This window comes from Agelaius tricolor, unplaced genomic scaffold (assembly GCF_023055355.1).
Source record: "Agelaius tricolor isolate 1412-34295 unplaced genomic scaffold, bAgeTri1.0.p SCAF_9, whole genome shotgun sequence".
Taxonomy (NCBI): domain Eukaryota; kingdom Metazoa; phylum Chordata; class Aves; order Passeriformes; family Icteridae; genus Agelaius; species Agelaius tricolor.
The window spans coordinates 27090963-27110110 of NW_027269269.1; the positions used below are offsets into that span (position 1 = coordinate 27090963).

A 19148-nucleotide genomic window follows, 5' to 3' on the forward strand; every position below is an offset into this window, starting at 1 on the left:
TTCCAGGTGCCTGGAAGTCTACCAGGCACCTGCTGCACAGGAGCACATAACCTGAGCACTGGGAGAGTGAATCTGAGTGCATCCAGAGTGCTCTGGAGGGACTAACTCACTGTGCACACAATTTGGAGTTGCTCTTTGCATGTGGAGACACAAACAGATGCAATCTATCTGCCTAGGGATGAAGCACACACCAGAAGGCGATTTCTTCAAAGCTTTGAGAATCCTGGAGGCCTGCCTGGTCTGTGAATGTACTGGTAGAAGGGAGAGGAAGGAGAAAATGAATTTATTTTTAGAAGAGAGGAAGGATGATGAAGAGCAATAGTGCAGGTTTTAAATTAGTATGCACTGAAAAAGCTGTAATGAATTCAGTAGTTTTAAAAATGAGAATTTCTGTTTGATTTATGCAATGCTGAAAGGGCTGTCTGTAAGGTAAGTCACAGCTGGAGCAATACTGATACTGCAAATGAAAGATGAAGGAAATCAGAGCTTGTTAAGACAAGTGAGTACTGTTTATAAAAACAGCTCAAGAGTCACGCAGGCTGTGCAGCCAGAAGGAGAAGGAACAAACCACTGCTCTAGAGTCCAGGACTGTGGCTGATGAGAAAGCCTGTGTGGGGGATGGGAGCATCAAGTCAAGTTTTAATATACAATATATATTGAAGAATATACAACAATTTGGAACATTATTTTCTAAGTTTCTAATACATTCCTAAAGTCGGGTGTGGAAAGTCCAGGCCTAGGGAAATTGGCGGGGCTGCAGGGCAGGAGGGGGGCACTGGCAGGGCATCCAAGAACCTGGGACTGATAAAGAACAACCAGTTACAGGGCAGAATGGATATAGGAGTTTTAAATGTTTTTCCCTATATATATTCATATGAGAGAATTGCTTTCAAACAGAAAGCAATAATCATAAAGAGTCAAGTTAAGTAAAAACCTCCAAGCTTCAGGAAAGTCAGATTTGCCCTGACAAGCAATTTGTACAAAATGTTTGGAATATAGATAAAGGCTGGGGCACCTGAATTCGCTGTTCTTGGGTTTCTTATAAGCTGGTACAATCTCAAATTTCTTCAAACTACCAATATACCTTCCTAAAAACCAAAAAGTTCAGAATCTCAAAAACTACCTTCCCTCCACCTGAAAGAAAAGCAAAACCTGAAGCTGGAAAATGCAAAAGGGAGATAGAATCAGTAAAATTTTACCTGATTTTTAAAAAAGCCACAATGCGTTTATTCTGAAGGCAGGGTTTTGACTCATCAGATACTCTTGTTGCTAGTTCATCGCCTGTGCAGTTGGTTAAAAGTGTACAAATTACCTCCCCACAAAAACCGCTTTTCTCCTCCTCCCGGCTCTCCCCCTCCTCCCTGCTCACTGATAAAATATTTTTAAAGAAGACCTGGAAGGGATCAGTAGGGGAGGCTCAGAGCCTCCTTCAGAGAGAGGATGAGGACAGCTGGGCCAGAAATGGAACTCACCGCGCTGTCATCCATGCCTACGGTCACCTTCAACTACGACTACTACTACGATGACCAGTGTCAGTACCAGCACCTGCAACACATGTCTACTTTCCTGCCTGTCGTTTACAGTGCCGTGTTCCTGGTGGGCATTGTTGGCAACTCAATCCTGATAGCGGCCTTGATCTTCAAGCGGCAGGTCCGGAGGCTGATTGACATCTTTATCATCAACCTCGCTACATCTGACTTCATCTTCCTCATCACACTGCCTTTCTGGGTGGACATGGAGGTGTCGGATGAGACCTGGAGGGTAGGATCTTTCCTCTGCAAAGCTAGTTCCTATGTCATCTCAGTCAACATGTACTGCAGCATCCTGCTCCTCACCTGCATGAGTGCTGACCGGTACCTCGCTATCATGCACCCCTCTGTCGCACGACGCATCAGGACAAGATCCTATTTCAGAGCACTCTGCATCTCTGTCTGGGTATTATCCTGCTGCCTAGGGATGCCAACCCTTTTGTCCAGAGAACTGAAGACACAGTATGGAAAGACTTACTGCACAGACAAAGCTGTGACAGAAGTCAAACAGATCATGTCACTGATGCTTTTAATCCTGGCCTTCTTCTTCCCACTGTTTAGTATCTTAACCTTTTACTGCTCCATCACCAAGAGACTCTGTGTGCACTATCAGAAGGCTGGGAAACATGATAAGAAACTGAGAAAATCCATCAAGATTGTCTTCATTGTAGTGGCAGCTTTTGTTGTCTCCTGGGTCCCTTACAACCTTTTCAAGCTTATGGCCATCCTTTTGCGACTCCTAAAGCAGCCCGACTGTTTTTCTGGCACGGTTGCCTACCTGGGCATGAAGGTGAGCAGCCCTTTTGCTTTTGCCAATAGCTGTGCCAACCCTTTCATTTACTTTTTCTTTGACAACTACATCCGCAGAGCCATGCTCCAGTGCCTGTGCCCACGGGTGAAAATGAGCAGCAACAGCTCTGATACCCTGGACACCCACCTGAGCCATTCCCTATCCAATTTTGCAGCAGGGGAGTATGCCACCAGGAAGAGGAAGCGCTCTGTGTCCCTCTGACTGCGAGCTGGGACTGCGGAGGAAGGGACTTCTTCCCCCAAAGAGGGCAGGAAAAGAAAAGGAGAAACAAGCAACAGAGACAGGTGCAAGTGTAATGCAACCAGTGCTTCAGGTGGGAGGGATGTTGCTTCCTTTTAAATGCAGGTAGATGGAAACCTTAACCACAGAATTACTTCACGAGGATTGCTGTGACAATGCATGGTGTGAATGTGAAATCTTCATACCAAGGAATAGCTGCAAATGCTTATGCTGGAACCCCAGTACAAGTGCTACAAACTACAGGAAAGAACCATATTCAGTCAAGGCCTCTCTGAGACAAGCTTTGAACTTATGCATATACAGGTTTTTATTCTGTGCAACAAAAGCAACCCAGGTGTTTCTTTTTGGTTCCTAGTTTGCCCACAAGTAATGCGCAATGTCCTCAAACCAACCTGATCAATTTTGGGTTTTTGGAGGTTTTTTGAACTTAAAAATCAAATATTTTAATGTATTTGTGTTTTACCAGTTCTCATAACTCGAGTTTTGTGCATTTTAAGCCTCAGCTTCTTATTACAGCATTAAATCTTTAGTTTTAATAGTAATAATTAAAGTGCTTAACCCCTCGGATTTCAGAAAAAAGCAGAACTTGAAGGCAGAGAGACCAGGAGACAAGCAAAACCGTACAATTAACCTTTCTCTTAAAGAAAACAAGACCAACAAAAGCACACTTGTGCTTTTTAAAACTTTTTTGAGGACCTGACACAATCTCTGATTTCTTGGGTCAGAACTAAAGAGTCACTGCCTTCTACTAAGGAGTGAGTTCTAGAGTGAAAGGTTACACACATGCAAACCTGCTTAAAGGCTTCAAAGGGAAGACAGCTATGTCAGCTAACACAGCTCATGAAAAAACTGTCTGAACAGTAAAGGAAAAAAACCCTGGAGACTGGACAACAGAAGTGCCATCCCTCGGATGTAACTGCAGCATGTGTACATTCACTATGGCTTTTCACACCTCTGTATTTTCTAAATGACTGTAAATGGGAATGACTCTTCTGAGTGTTACAAATAAATCCTGGTATTTGCATTTTGCACTGAACCTTGTTGAACAGTTGAGCTGTTTAATGTCTGCAGAGAAACAAGAGCAGATCTCGCGCAAGGGCAGCGCAAACCTAGAAACCTGCACATCCTGCCCAGATCCCCAGCCAGTTCCACACTGGAGCACTGGCTAGCAGAGCAGGTGGAGAGCTGGCTCTGCAGCCTCACAGGAGGCAGAAGAGTCTTTCAGCAATTGCTGGTGGCAGAGTGCTCTCTGGCACGCAGTGGGATACTAAAATGAGGGTATCACTGAGACACACTGGCTTTTTGCTCTCCCCTCCCTTCACTGCATGTGTTTGTTTCCTCCCTCACTACCTCTTCTAAAAGATTTTGGTTTTTTTTCCTCCACATGACAGACTTTCCCTCCCACCCCCACCTAACTGCCAAACTCCTTTTTCAGGCTTACAGCTGCGTGAAGGGCATGAACTCTTCCTAGACCTGCCAGTGTTTGAGAATGAGGCCAGTGTCAGTTCCACTTTTAAAGTTATAAGGTTTCAAATTTATTTGCAGTGACCTTCAGAAACTGCAAATAAAGCGTACAACAAGAGACCCTTTTTTTGTAGCAAAGTAAGCCTAAGATTTGCCTTTCAACTAAGATACGATTTTTATTATAGAAAAAGACAGTAAGTCAGACTTGTTCATTATTTCCTCAATCCTCGCTGAAAGCACTAAAAAACTTTGGAATATATCCAATCCACAAGACTTTAAATAATTCTAGTTAGAGCTGCTTGTTTCTTTCTTTCTTTTTTTTTTTTTTAATAATTCAAAACACCAGATCAAATTGGAAAAATTACTGAGGAGCTCCACCAAGATCTCATGCCTAAGGATTTAGTTTCTGGAAAATAACAAATATACTTGATAAATATTGTCAGGCTTGAGGAGAGTCATGTATAAATGCCACAGCAAATGCTCCACATGAGCAAAGAATTAAAATATATAAGAGGCAACTAATTCAGCAAAGGAAAACTTGCCAATTTCTTTCAGTCTTTCACTTGAGTTAGTGTAATTTCTTTTCTTGTGAACTGCAGGTCATTTGGCACTTTCATGACATGGTAAATATTATTTTCAATTTTTTTTTTTTAGGAAAAGAAAGCCTATACTTAAATAGCTTTACCTCAGGAACTTTTACTATTCCATATTAACATTTATTATTTGTTTGTTGGCATTTACATATCTTAGAATGATACCCAAATTACTGTGATTGAAAGTATTTAATGTGGTAGACTTGAATAATGTAACAGGATGCCTATTTTATCAATGTTAAAAGAATTGAATGACAGTAAATTGGTTTGCTATGTAAAATGGAAATAGTGCAATTCTGATATGACACTTGCCAAAGATATTGGCAAGCAATTTAGATTGGGCTTTTTTTCCCCCACAACATTTATTATTTTAAAATAAATTCAGTATGACTGCAGCTAATAAATATGGTTTGGCTTTTTGTAATCTAACTTCTGCTTTCATTGTCATGAAGAAGTAGCAAAGCATTACTAGAAAATCTGTCAGTGAGTCGGGATGAAAACATTCATCTGCTCATCCCACAAACCTTTTCATTATTTCAGAGATGCTTTTATATTGCCTTAGAATTAAATCAAGACCTTTTGAGGTTTTTAATGAAAACAACTATACCACCAGTACCACCTCCAATCTAGAGGTTGGTGCACTTTCTTGAGGTGCGCACAATCAAAGCTGAAGTGCCTTTTCTTCTTGATATAAATCAGGATCCTATTAGATACATCTCTTGGTCTCCATTTTGGCTTGAATGAATCAGGAATTTTCAGAAATAAAGTATTTCATCTCAACACAAAGAAAAATTGTACCCAGACCTGATGCTTGCTTAAATAGGCAAAGAATTTTTGCAACCTTAATTTCAGCAGCAGATGTGCTAACACCCACAACTGCTCCACAGCTAAATGGAACTTCGAGTTGCAGAGTATTGAGGAGAAAGTCACACAGGGAATAGCCTCAGACCCAGAATAAGCAGGGCAAACTTGCAGCACTCAAAACAAGAAATGTGGTGTAGGCACTGTGTGGACTGACCCTCCACAAGTAGTGCAGTGAAGATTGGTTCTTGGAAGCCAAGAGGAGAACTTCCACTGACTTAGATGCATCCAGATTTCATCTGCAGCTTCTTGTCCTGGCTCCTTTAGACTGGTGGGAGGAAAAGCCCTTACAGCCTGTCTGTGCCTCAGGTTTTTAACAGAGTGGACTACAAAAAGAATATTTCCTGACTTTGTAACGATGTTGCAATGATATATTTGTTGACTGCTACACAGGGACAGTAAGGTCGTTGACAAAAGAAGGTTGAGGTTTTCTCCTCAGGTGCTTGCAGGGTATATTGTACAAAGAGATGTCAGCTCATGGGTGGGAACATACTTACATATACTTCTAACAGATAGACTGTTACTACTGGAATACTAATTTGTTATCCCTGAAGGATCACTTCTATTCTTGAGGTCAGCAGGAACTTGTGAGTAGATTTGCAAACTGATTTGAGCACAAATCATCATGTGTCCCAAAATGTCTAACTGAAACACGTAGACTCAATGCTCTTAAAGGTCCTTCCCAATCAAAATGATTCTATGATTCTTCTCTGGAATAAAAGGCTTCACCGAGTTAAGCAGCACATTTCATGGCAAATGAAGAACAGAAAGCAGACACCCACAATCCTGCAATGGAAAATCCATCACCTCAGGCTATTTACCAAATATGCCAGCATTCTGCATATTGTCAGAGAAAGGAATAAGCTCATGAACAGGAACAAAGAAAGAGCTGCCTAAATCCACAATGGATGGAAACTGGCAGTGAGTTAAATGGCCTCAGAAATAATTACAATGCTACCAAAAGTCACGCACAGAGGTGGCTGGGAGCCCCTAGAAAACCAGAAAGGGCCCATGGCATCTCATCTAACATTTTAATACTGTACCACAAAGCCTGCAATTAGTGAACTCTAGGTCTCAATAACAACCTAAGCAGCTGCTTGGTTTGCAGGTGCACGTGTTCAGTACTGCTGCAGTCTTGCTGCAAGTGACAGGAGGTTTTGGAATAGCCCAATTCTCACTAAATGACAGAGGGGTTTTGGCCCCAAGCATCTGGGCAGCAAAGACTTGAGCTCATAATGAAGTAAAAGAATGCAAAATATGGGAGATGAGAAAGCAAGTGGATTAAAAACCAACAGCCTTCAAGAAGAAAGGCAGTCTTCCACCTCTGAGCTGGTAAAAAATTGCTGCCCAAATCGAGGCTGTTTGTGTTCATATTTCTTTTTAAATATGAGTTAAAATGTAGGGATTTTTTCCCCAGTTCACCTCACTTATCTTTCTGTAACAGGTTGCAGCAGCTTTGGAAACTGAGGCCACTTCGGTTTGAGAGCCAACATGATCAATATCAATCATCTAAATAATGCATTGTGACCAAAAGATATATTTTCAAACTTCAAAACAGTTTCATTATTAGTAAGAGACCACATTCTTAGTCAGAATCTCCCACTAAATCTAATACATAAATATACATCCTCTGCTGTTTACTTCTCACATTTTCTAGAGTACATGGGATTTTACAAGAGGCACTTCATCAACAAACCCTCAAAAAAGAAAAGGCAAATGTTTCTATTGAAATTTGGACTAAATTTAGCTGTTTTGGGGACTAGAGGAGGTCACAGGGAAGGTAAGGTGAGAATCCTATCTCAAAGAAAATGCTTCCCACAAGGTAAATTCAGAGGCTTTCATTTGTATTAGCATTGATATTGAGAAAAGGTGACTACTCACTTTCTAAAAAGCAGATCCTTCAAAAGCGAAGTGGATTCAATAATATCAGAAAATAACTGGATGCATCCAAAAGTTACTAGTCAATTCTGAAAAAAAAAGCCAAACAAGCAACCCTCTGTCTTTTACTGTGCAATGGAGTTCCCAGAATCTAATGCCCTCTTTCTTTTTCCATTGATAAAACTAGTTAATATGAATATAAAAGAACAGCTGTTTCTCAAAGAATGCCCTTTCTTTAACCCTCAATTTGAGGCAAAGAAAACCAGACTGTGAAACTGTGTGGCATCTGCTCAGAGAATGAAACTTAGTCAGTGGTTTAAAATCCATCAAAATTTTCAGTCTAGCTTTAAAACTGCTACACAAAATGTCCAAAAAGTCAGACTTGAAGTGCAAAGAGCAGCTTTTGCACTGAGAAACACCATGTATAATTAAATACAGCACAAATGTTTGCCATATATGGTACCATGCACCTGACTTGACCACTCATGTGACTTCTCTCTGTGCACTGCCTAAACAACTGCTTGACCACAACCACCATTTCCCCTGTCACCCACTCCTCAGAAGTTTCTGGGAACCACAGAAACTTCTACCCATGCCTCACACAGAGAAAACATGCAAGCCATTATAAAAAAAAAAAGAAGATTAAAAAAAAGAGAGAATACAGGCAGGTGCGTATTTGCTTTCGCCTGTGTTTGAACCCGTGGGAGTTACCCACCATGGGTAAATCATGCCACCTAAAAGGTGTTGCAAGTAAGAGTAGAAGCTTGGCAGCTTTCAAGAGACACATATACACACATAAACTTCTGTTCTCCTTGTAACCAGCCAGGACACTATGGATAGAGAGGTGCTGAGAAGCGAAGAGGGCAACAAATGCACTGAGAAGTGCAGTGGTGTGCCCAAAACCTCAGCTCTAGATAGGGTGTCAGAGGTTATGAAATCTAGTCAGAGAACATGGTACTTCTGACCACTTAGGAACACAACCAAGTAATTTAAAAACTTTTTCAGATGTCTCACCAGAAGAGAGAAGAAGGCTTTGGAAAAATCTAGAGCTAGAGAAGAGAATAAACCTTGAGTAACCCTTATAATCTCCTAGCTTCCAGGAGTCGTGTTTTGGCAACCACATTGATGGTGCCGTGACACACACTTTTGCACAGCCACTCAAGAGTCTGCGACCTTCCTGAAGCTATTGAAAATGTCTGAAACCCCTGCTGATTCATAAAGGAGAAGTAACTCTCCTCTTCTAATTTTTAAGTACTTGTGCAACTAGACTGATGATGCTTATAAGTCCTTATTTCCACTGTTGTCCAAATAAGTAATTACTGTCAGTATGGAAACTGCTGGTTTTGTTGAAAATTAACTGGAATTTTATATGACTAACTTCAAGAAAGCTGGGGTTTGGCTGGCTGAGAAGACTAAAAGCCTAACTCACAAACTACCTACCCAGCAGTGAACCCAGCTGGATTAATTTGTGTCCTAGAATTCATGCTAATGATTCATCTCCAAAAGCTCTGAAGACCCATGAAATTCATAGTTCTGTGGCCTCACATAGAGAGAGGAGCCACCCAAATAGTGCTCCCAGCTGTGCTGCTGGACTGGGTTTCCTGATGCTGCGGGCTGCACCTTCCTTAAAGTGCCTTCAAGCAACTTGGATGAAGCATAGGGCAAGGTCACAGTGATTTAGGCATCTGTGTTCTCTTCTTTAGGCACCTCTGCTCCCTGCTCTTCTCCCATGGCTGTAAGGACAGGATAAACTGTGGGATAAAAACACAGCAGCTGAAGTGTCTGCTAACAGCTGCAAGGTAACTACCGGGCTTTAGCATAGAGTGTCTCATGTTCATGGAGAGGACAAATAGTGATGTGCATCTTCCTTTTTATCTGAAAAAAGCAAGCCTGTGTTCTGACTCATGCTCTAACGAGTGCCATTACCAGCACAGCTGAAGAAGACTGCAGGCAATCATCTGGTTCACTAAGAGCACACACTTAACAGCTTATTTTTCACACGTATCTGTCAAAACCCATAAGGGTAGGTAGCTGTCCTTTATGCTCAGAACTCACCAAATTCACTGAAAATCATGAGATGCCATGCCAAATCTATTCAGAGGTTCCTGTTACTTGATTTTGAACTTGTAGGTTTACCCTTTAACCACACGCTTTCCTTACACACACTGGAAGGGAAACTAACATTCCTTTAAAAGGAAAGCTGAAGAGTTTTGAGGGTATAACCACCTATTAGCATCACACATAGTCAGTCCACTCAGGGAACAGCCATGCTGCCACATACCAATTTAGGTGCTTCAAAACCAAGTTTTTTATTTACTCAGTTATTTAAGTCAGGTCTGAGATTTGCTTCATCAAGGGAATCATTTATAAACCCTGGTACTCTGTGGGGGAAAATGCATGTCAAGAACTGAAGTACTTTCTGCATTCGTGCTCCATATTTTGATTTTATGTGTTATGACAAGAGTCTGCAATGTCTGCATTACTTGCCAGCCCTCTCTGGTGAATAGCTGCCAATGAGCTGCCCAAAAGACTTTTAACAGTGCCTACTGTTCTTGTCTTTTGTCTTTTGATACAAGAATTTTTTCTCTAGGTTTACAGATGACAATTGCCCGCACCATATTTCTGCACATGAGCTGGCAAAAATTATTGACCTATGGTGAGTCAATTCAACAGAGAAATATTTCTTTTCCTCACTCCTTCACCCCCACAGTGAACCCTCCTCAATAATATATGATGGAGCAAAAGGCGCTTACAATTGAAGTGGAAAATTTTTAAACCTAACTGCTATTAAGAAGTCCAGAGAAGAAGAATGGAGTTTATATGAACAAGGAACGTTTTAGAAACACAGTTAATCAGATTAATGACTGTTTTGGATGAAGCATTGCTTCTCAATAAGTATTACGTGTCATGTATACATATGTTGATTTTATAGAATAGATTTTATTTTTCTGGGGTATCAAAGTACTACTTGGAAAAATGGGTAACTCCAAATAAAATTATCATTTTCTCCCTCTATCAAAATCTACCAGTTATTTTTACAAAATAGGATTTCTATCAAGTCAACCTTATTATTAGAATAATAAAAGCTCATTTGAAATCTAAATACCACAAGCATTTTCCTGACCAGAAAAGGCTTAATTAGTTACTTAGATTGCTAAAATAATTGTATGTAGCTCCAACTATTTTTGCCACCCAAAAAGAAGAAATAGGAAACTTCCCACTTTCATGCTGAGCAAAACTGCTCAGAAATATGGGCAACCTAAAAGGCTGAATTAGCCAACAGCCTCAGTGGCAGTTTAACTGACAAAAGGCAGAATTAAACTAAGGACAAAACAGCCAGTGGCCATTAAAAAGGTTTGATTTATGTGGGTTTCCTTCCTTAAAAAAAAAAAGAAAACAAAATCAAAACCAACAAAACAACAAAACTTTGGATTTAATTAACCACAGCTGAGAACAGGTTATTCCTGCTGGTCCCACAGCCACGTCGGCTGTTTTACAGTCCTGTGCCCTCCAAGTATCAAAGCCCATCTGAGCACAGCATTTGGAAGCTGCTGCTGAAGAGGTTACCTGGGAGGATCTGTGCTCCACTCCAAAGGGAGCAATCCTTCACTGGCAGGACTTCTAACATCAGGCACTCCCGAGAAATGCAAGAGACAATGACGCCTTTGGAAAGAAGAGAAAATGTTACAATCAGGAAAAAAATAACTGTCTTGAAGTATTTTTTCTAAGCAGGGAACTTAATCCACTTGTTTTCAAACACTGGGTCACTCACACATTTTCCCTCACATCTGAAGTTTTTTTCTCTCAAGCGAACTGAGAATAAAATAGCCCCAAAACCAACATCTGAATCCATTTAACAAGGATGATACTGTAAACCTGAAGATAGACAGCTGTGAGTATAAAGGTGAATATAAATGAGCTGTGCTCTTCACTGACATGTACAGCAGCTGTACTTGTAAATATTTATTCTGTTAAGATCTTCAGGAATCAGTGCATGTCAGGGTCGATAGCAAATGTTCTTTAAACCATTCCCAGATACACTCCTGTATGGCAGTGGGCAGGTTAATGCTTCTCCCAGGAGGCACGGGGTGTACCTGATGCTGTAGTGCACATTTGAACACCACCATGTCATGGCAGTGGGAAACTTTAATAATGCAGTTTTAACACAGCTACTGTCAAAACAGTTAGCTTGTACTTATGCTGCAATTTTCTAGGTTTTTGAATAGCAAACTCAAAAACCCTTTAAGAAACATTTCACAAATAAACACTTTGAGAAGTGGCCTAATCGCATATCGCCCCAAATCTGCAACACGGGATCATCTAACCCGGCACACCCTTTCTCCCCCACAAAAAACTGTGTCTGCAAAGCACAGCGTGGTCACTACACACCCAGATGAAAGGAGCCCCCACCTCTCGGGTGAGCACGCAGGTAAGCGAGCAAACACATGAGAAAAAAAAACTTTCTGTGTATTACGGAAAAAACATTCAAACCCTCCCCACCCAACGCCGACCCAGCTGCAGCCTTTCAGCCCCAGCCCGGCCCATGCCGAAGCACACTTCCCATTCCACGGGGTCAGGCGGCCAGCAGGGGGGAATTTACCTGTCCTAGCCTCACCAAAGAGTGGAATTACGGCTGTAAAACTGCTCCTCCCTTCCTCCAGCCACTCCTGCCCGCCTCCCGCCTCCCCGAGCATCCCCTGCCGGGCTGGGGACCCCTTGTTCTCCCCAGGCAGCTCCCGCCCCCCGAGCGTGCCCGCGCTCCCTGTGCGGCGCCGGGAGGCCGCGGGGGATGAGGGGACGCGGCGACATCGCGTGCGAAGCGGCGGCGGCGGCGGTGCCGCTCTGAGTCAGCGCCCGCCCTGCGTCCGGCGCGGCGGGCGGGGAGCGAGAGCAGCGGGCGCTGACTGATCCCGGCCGGCACGCAAGGCTCCCGCTGCTCGCCGAGCCCCTCCGCAGGCGGCGCTGCCCCCGCAGCATCCTTGTGCCCCTTTTTCCTTACTGACTTCACGCCCCCATGCACAAACGGCTCCCCGTTTGTGATTTTGGCGTTTATGTTTAAAACCTGGGAAAGTCTCTTTGCCAATAGCCCGTGGGGAAGGGCAGAGCCGTCAGAACGATGTCAGCTCTGCGCCTTAGTCCGCGTCCAGCATCTCAGCCTGTTCCTTCCCCTCGCTGTGCCTGCCCGCAGGGCCCTCACGAAGGGACAAAAACTGCGGTACTGAGATGGAATGTCTGCGTGTGTGGGTGTGAGTACCAGCCGGAGGTTTCAAATATTTTACAAGATTTTTTTCCAGTCCTTGCCTTCTCAAACATCCTGTGCTGGACTTTTTTGCTGAGGAAGGACTTGGGCTGTTCATCGATAAGGGCAGCAACCACTGCTCAAAGCAGCACAGAGCCCGAGGCCTGCGTTCCCTTAGCATTAATTAGTGATTTTTCCAAGCGCTAAAGAGCAGAGGAGAGCTAGGAAGTGTAAATGCCATCAACAATCCGAGCCACTGAAAATGGTGTAAAGTACCCACCATAAAAAGTATTTTTCAAGAAAGGGCGTTTTTTGCAGAAATCATGAACACCCGAGGGGTTATTCCCCCATCTCAGAAACAGCAGAAATCTGACATTTCTTAAGATTTCATGTTAATTGACTCAGTTGAACCAGTTACACCACAAGCTTTTCCAAATCTGCAAAGTGAATGACAATTACTCAACAAGAAAGTTTCTATGATATGAATCTCACTGAAACAAATGCTTCACTTAAGAAGCCTCTCCAAGAATCTTGAAGCACTCAGTGAACTCTGCAACAGACATCACTTGGGAAGTGATTTCTGTACATATTTTAAAAAGAAATTACAGATTAACCTGTTTATTCCAATTGAGAATTGAGAGTAGATATGAAATATTTTTAAATTGAGGTATAAAATGGCCCACTCATTACACGTCCCATTAATTTGCCCCAGGGTCCTTTTTGGGATAAAAATCTTTTTTTCCTCTACCCAATCCCAGCCTGAATGCTGTCTCAGCTGCTAGTTTCTGTCTTAAAGGATGCTGGTAACATCAGGGGTAGAAGTGGCAGTGGAAGGTTGTCTACTTTGCTCTTCATAGGTTTCCCCACGTTGTAGATTGTACAAGAGATTAACTACCTGGAAGGTTTTCGACTTGTTTTTTTCAAGCATAAAAATGCATAGATAACTAACTATGTGGTCAGCAGATTGAGTGCAAACAAATACAGAGATCTACAGTCTGATTCTCGTTTGCCCATCTGCTAAAATCAGACATCAAACTGCTGTTTGGGATTCGTCTGGCTTGGATTTTATGGAGGTCATATTGCAAAGAAGCAAAAAGATAAAATTAAGTGCACTTAACAAAATGTCAACTATTTAATGTTTTAGCACAGAATTCATACCAGCTACTGTGCTGCTCCAGCTGTGCAGTGATGCAATACAGAAATATCACTGGGTTGCATTGGTGAAGTCACACAACAGGCTCAAAATGCTACATGAGGATCCCTATACTTTCCAAAATTTTTCCTACTCTTTTTGGCAGTGCATACAAGTAGATTGAAAAGGCTGAAATGCTGATTTCCAGGACACCAAATTCTTAAGAGAATATTCAGGCTCTTTCATATACTCATAACTTTCACTCTGTCAGAAAGAAGTACTTTTGAAATGACAGAAGAACAAGCTCTATTCTGAGAAAATTCAGAATGCTGAATTATTCCTTGGGACAAGAGAGGATTTAAGTTGCAGGGCTTCTCCTTTTAAGTGTTATATTTAGGGAAAAAAAAAAAAAAGAAAAGATTGAACAGACACATGGGAAACAAGCAGGAAGTTGTCCCTGTAGCAAAAGAGCTAAAGGACCTGGCTTTTTCATGTGGTAAATATTCTTATCACCATAACAGTCTGCTTTTCTGAATCTCCTCCTAAATACAGGTCCATTTACATAATATGTATGCATGTTTGTTCATTGGGCCAGAGAAGCACAGACTGTCTAAGGAATACAAGCAGCAATGAATAAACCTGCAAAACATCTCTGCAGAGCTGGTGAACCATCAGAGAAGGAAGAACTTGCTGCACAGCATAGGGACCCTGATTTCATTATGATTGCACACGGTAAAAAGGAGCTGCTGGGACAAAGAAAATGGAAAATTAGGGGATTTTATTCCAGGCAAGTGGTTAAGTGCAAGCTTATAACTGATCTGACTGATAATTAAAGAAACAAACCAAAACAACAAAATAATTGGCTTGCTTTAGCCTATGCCACAGTCTCCTACTGTGACTTCAAAAAAATTGCCTACTTGCTTCTGCTTGCTTAATGAGAAAGAAGATAGATTTCTCTGTCCAGTGTGGGCATCTGGGCCAATGCAGTTACACAGGACTGATGAGGACCTGCCAGGTCTTCATACACAATGCCAGGCATAGGTCCCTCTCATAAACTGGTCAAGATAGTGAGAAATTTTCCATTCATTTCTCCTTTGGAAAAGGTCATTCAGTAGCCTCTCTGACCAATAAGATACACTTCCAAAGTCCAGTTTAGGTTGATGGACAGTTTTATTTACTGGCATTTGTTTTCCCAAATTATCTGAAGTCTTCAGACACAAGATACAGGTGCACCTATTTGCTTCCCACCTAACCAAGGAGCACTATCAATTGTGGCTACTCAAAGAGATGCTCAGGTAGTGCCTCCTCCACCCAAGATAAATCTGAGCTTAGTTCAAAGTGCCTGAACACTCAGGGTTTGTTAGCATTGCCTGCAAACACTTCTTGTGAATCACAGCGACATTCTCAGCAGAATGGGATGCCAAGGCGAGTCAGATTCCATAATGCTCAATACAAACAACAAACTTAGGGAAGTGTAACAACTAATATTTTTTTTATTAGGGGGGCAATGACCAAGCCATTCAGGAGGAATTAATTTTCAAGATTTGGCTACAGAAGAATCTCTATATTGCCTTCCCCATGCCCAGCTGCTTGATTTTTTTCTGGGGAGGCTTCAGCAGATGGCTTCAGCAGACGCCTTCCATCTTTTGGTCTTTGAAGGTGGGTTCCCTCTAGTGGCATTAAGAGGAGCATCGATTCTGTCTTATTGACTGATCTTGGTCCGTAGGGGGGGCAGGGGGAAAGAAGACGCTGGAAGGTGTTACACGCTCACATCAGGAAACACTGACTTGTCTTAATTTGGCTAATAGCCTAGGACTCTTGTGTACCACACGTTCTTTATTTTTTCAATCAGCTGTTCGAACATTATACTGATTTTAGTTGCTTCTTTGGCGATTCTCTGTCTGCAGGAGACAACAGAGTATGTGGTAAGACACACAAGTGTATGAGGGTAATTCCCGTCTGCTGTAATTACTACTCTGCCTGTCACCAGGAGTGCAAAGCTCCTCAGCAATCCTAGAGGGGCTTTCCTCAGAAGACAGGAATAGGCAGTACATGTGTGCCATGAGTTACATGAAACTGTCTCTAGGGTGATCATGTTTTTCCTTTTGTGAGGAAGCTCATTCCCCTACGCTGAGCAAGGCATATGCACAGCTAGAGCCAAGCTAGGTTTGTCACTGAGTACTCAGCCCCTCACAGCCCTGCAGCACCCTTCCAGAGGAGCTGATTTCCCACCAGCCAGCAGCCTCCTCTGTCACTACCCGTGGATAAAGAGCAGTACCTGCCATCCCTGTGAACACTGTGTGTACCTCCCTGGGAAGACCTTTCACCAGCAGACCATATCACCTCACCCCCCCTTCCAACACCTCGCTCCCTTGGTACATCAGGCTTTGTTTGCTGATTAATTTCCCCTTGGATCTCTCCACAGAGATAGCTGTTCTTTCTCCCACACCTCCCTCTCCCTTTTCACACATGGCTGTGGGAGTGTTAGTACAGAGCTTTCCATACCTGGCCGCAATAACTGTTGGACTCTGGACAGTATCCAACAAGAACTGGCTGACTTTAGGGGACACCTTGTTCACAGCTTCATAGAAGTAAGATGCAATAGTCTCAGGGATGGCCAGCAACTCACGACGGTCTTTCTCAAAGATGGACTTTGACTGCACTTCTGAGAAAAAAGGTAAAACCCCATGAGGTTTCTCATGTCTCTTGTGTCTCTGGGATCTTCCCCCAGCTGCAGGGGAAGAGATTTGAAATTCTGAGATTCAGAACCTCTCCCAGAATTTGCTCTACAGCATTCAGCACACTCTCTTCACCCAGTCATGGGTATCTAAGTCATAGACCTTCCACGGCAGAGTATTTGCACCAAGTATGGGCAGTTTTCATGCCAGGTCTCTACTGACTTGTTCCACACTGCCAAGCACTGTGTATTCATGGTCTTCAACTGAATTATTTGGCTTCATTCCTACTTCATGATGCATTCCTACTTCCTGTAGAGCTGAGCTTTGTCTCAGATAAGCCGCAAAGCTTTTCAGACTTACCGGGGAGGGTGGTGCTAAGGAGCAGAATCAGAGCTATCACCAATGCCCTGGATTGCAGCATGGTTTGAGTACCAGTTCTGCTCTCTACACAGAGAGACCTGCAGGAATCAGCATAGAGTGTGTGGGTTGTTTTCAGAGAAATAAAATGTTGGTTAAACACCAGATTTTTGCAACAAACCTAACCAATAAATGAAGACAAGAACAGAAAGATCATGCGCATTTCCTCTGAAGAAGTGAGGAAAAGGCAGTATAAAAATGTTATCCTTTTCTTTGTATATTCACAAATATCCACAATAATAACTTTCAGAGCCCAAAGAAACACAGGCAGTTAAAGCTAGTTCTTATGAGAGCTAGTTCTTATGAGAGTTTCAGCACTGAGCAAATCAGTAAAAGTGCTAGAAGTCAGAATAGGTTTCCAAAATGCTTAAGTACAACTGGAAAATTCATATTGTGGGATTTCTTCATTTGATTTGTTTTGGTAAATTGCTCTAAAGAACATTGTGCTGGTTAGTACATCACATACAATGATCATCTTAGTGACCCAGTGATCTGAGTACTTTGTCTTGCTTTAGTTGAGGAAAACCCCAAGTAGCTAACTAGGTTCCCTTGTCTTTTTCACTCTGGGATTAATGTAGCAGACAGTAGCCTAAGCAGAACAAGTTCCCAAAAGTGAATGAATGCAAAATTTAGTTTCATCCGACTTCCTTTACCTTTGTCTTTTAAAAAAGTCAGAATTTGCTACTTGGCACACTGAAAATATTACATCTAAACAAGCTTCCAAACACACTGCATTTAAAAAGCTGTTTAGAAATTAAAATTTATTTATGCCCCTAGTTAGGGGGCTGCATCACTCAGAGGAACATGAATGAAACGTTGAACATAGGAATTGCAAAGGGAAAGTAGGCTGTAAGTCTATTATATATGAATGCTTTGCTAAATCCCGTGGTGTTACAAGTCAATATTCCATCTTATCCCCCAGTAAGGAGATTTCCATCTGCGCAGATTACCTCCAAAAGCTACCACCCAGTTCACTAGATGTTGGTACAGTTGCTCCTTTACTACCCTTCCTTGATTTTTAATCCCCGAGCCAGTTTTTCTCCGTGTACACAAAAGGCAGAAATTTGCTTCCCAGGAGCATGAACAGATGAGATGCTCTTACCTGCTTTAGAACCTGCAGTCCCTGTGTTCAAGGCACCTGGGAAAAGGTAATGCATCTCCCAAGACGGAAATTCTGCAACTCCCACCATGGGCTTGACCCTCCTATGACTGTCTTATGGAGCATCCATCACTCAGCTTCAGAGCAGGTGACCCCAGGTACTCCCACCCTCCTCTATTTCAGCACCATTCCTGGCTACAGAGTGTGAGAAGGGCTCACACTTCGGTTCACAGTAGGAGATGGGGCAAATTAGAAGACTACCTTCACTCATCTATGAGCTAGATACACCAGTCACAAAGTCCAAGCCACCAGAACAGAGTTCAGCTCTTACCTGTCCTGCTTTCTCTCTTTCTCACGCTGAGGTAGGTGCTCATCTGAGACCCTGGCATTTATGCAGAGCTAATATAGTGGTAGCAAGGGGTCAAAGGTCCTGCTTTGTTTCCCCATTTGCTCTTTTGCAAGCACATCCAGCTCAGCGGGACAGGCAAGAAGCTGTGGAGGACTCTGGACCTGTTTTTGAGATTTGATAATGGAGGGTCATTCTGACCTGAGCCCAAGAGTTGTGGAAGGCAGCTTCTGGGTCACTGAGCCCCCTACTTTTGCAGGCAACCATTTCATAGAGGCCCCTTTCATAAACTGACCAAACTCCACATTAATAGCAGCTACAGCTGGGCTAAATTTTGCTCCCACTCTTCCTGTGCTCTAACCCCACTGCTCTGACTGTTGGCACTTACCTGCAGCTGTTACAACCAGTTTCCTCTCCATTTACAGCAAATGCATTAACCAAATGGTGCACAGAGGTGTGCACCACTCTCATGCTTCTTTCCGTGTGACCAACTCTTTGCACAGGCTGACTAGATGAGAATACACCTGAGACAGCTGTCAAAACTATGGGTTGGACTTGATGATCTTTAAGGTCTCTTCCAACCTAGTCATTCTGTGAATTCTGTGACCTTACCAGGAGGAACATCCAGCCACGGGATCCCCAGCCCAAGAAACACAGAGCTGTTAGAGTGGATCCAGAGTGGCATAAAAAATTATCATGGGGTTGGAACACCTCTCCCATGGGGAAAGGCTGAAAGAACTGGGGCTTCAGCCTGGAGAGAAGGCTCCAGGGAGATCTTACTGCAGCTTTTCAATACTTAAAGGGTTCTTATCAGAAACACAAAGACTTGACCAAGGCTTGTATTGACAGGAGAAAGGGAAA

At 42.7% G+C, this 19148-nt stretch overlaps 2 protein-coding genes across 2 annotated transcripts; one reads left to right on the forward strand and one right to left on the reverse strand.

Annotated features, from left to right (window-relative positions):
* The first annotated feature begins 1440 nt into the window (after positions 1 to 1440).
* Positions 1441 to 3663, forward strand: GPR15 (G protein-coupled receptor 15). The gene has a single exon (XM_071433895.1). It carries the CDS (start codon positions 1441 to 1443, stop codon positions 2539 to 2541), a length of 1101 nt encoding a protein of 366 aa, XP_071289996.1. The 3' UTR covers positions 2542 to 3663.
* Positions 3664 to 15548: 11885 nt separating this feature from the next.
* On the reverse strand, positions 15549 to 16899 carry LOC139593199 (apovitellenin-1-like). Its single transcript, XM_071433897.1, is given in 4 exon segments — positions 15549 to 15648; positions 16253 to 16412; positions 16786 to 16854; positions 16857 to 16899. Coding segments are annotated over 4 exon segments (372 nt in total).
* Between the last annotated feature and the right edge of the window lie 2249 nt (positions 16900 to 19148).